This window comes from Seriola lalandi, unplaced genomic scaffold, assembly GCF_002814215.2.
Source record: "Seriola lalandi dorsalis isolate HSWRI2012SDOR001 ecotype SW California unplaced genomic scaffold, Sedor1 jcf7180002054987, whole genome shotgun sequence".
Classification (NCBI taxonomy): domain Eukaryota; kingdom Metazoa; phylum Chordata; class Actinopteri; order Carangiformes; family Carangidae; genus Seriola; species Seriola lalandi.
Window position 1 is genome coordinate 217,445 of NW_019525536.1, and position 676 is coordinate 218,120.

The 676-nt window shown below is 46.4% G+C and overlaps 1 protein-coding gene and 1 pseudogene across 2 annotated transcripts in view; both read left to right on the forward strand.

Annotated features, from left to right (window-relative positions):
• The window catches only part of LOC147817217 (NACHT, LRR and PYD domains-containing protein 12-like), a 103,706-nt pseudogene that overhangs the window by 83,750 nt on the left and 19,280 nt on the right, over window positions 1-676 (forward strand). The window lies entirely within an intron of this gene.
• The window catches only part of LOC111647385 (uncharacterized), a 16,627-nt gene that overhangs the window by 9,391 nt on the left and 6,560 nt on the right, over window positions 1-676 (forward strand). The window contains exons 2-3 of the mRNA XM_087171369.1: window positions 4-254; window positions 541-668. Of these exons, the coding sequence (XP_087027495.1) occupies window positions 4-254; window positions 541-668 (379 nt within the window). The remainder of the gene's footprint in view (window positions 1-3; window positions 255-540; window positions 669-676) is intronic.

Genomic DNA, 676 nt, shown 5'->3' on the forward strand with positions numbered 1-676 from the left:
CAGTTTCATCTCAGGGTTTTACTGGGCTGTGTCCTACAGGTTCAGGTGTCCTGGTCCAGGTGGGTTCCAGTGTTCTTTGACTGGACTGGTTTTTGTTGTGGCTCAGGAGGCGGAGCTGCTCTACAGGACTGTCCAATGGGATGAGAGCCTCCTCCAATCAGCTGGAAAGACGCCAGCAGGGCCGCTGTTCAATATCCAGTGTCCTGAAGATGCTGTGTGTGAGCTCCACCTCCCACACTGTGAAACAAAGGACGGTAAAGACTTTGCTGTCTTGAATGTTAAAAAAATATTTGGTAAAATCTGAGATATTTGTATTAATGTGCAAAATTGCAAAACAAAATTGTAATGGAGTATATCCATAACACTAGATGTACACATCAAGATAGATCACATGTGGAACAGGACAGTGATGATAAATTCAGAGACACCAGGTAAAGGATAGAGGTGAACTTCAGAGTTCACGTCATTCCATCTGAACTCAAATGGTAAGAAAGGATTTGGGTTTGGATTCAGCAGATTAACAGCTGTGTGTTTTCACAGCGTTGCGTTATGAAGGCCTGCTGTCTGTCGTCCACATCAGTGATGATGGACTGAGCATCTTGGAGCCGCTGGAGGTCACGGACACTCATGTGGTGGTGAAGGTCCCTCACCTCTCTGCCTTTGGCCTGGTCTGGGA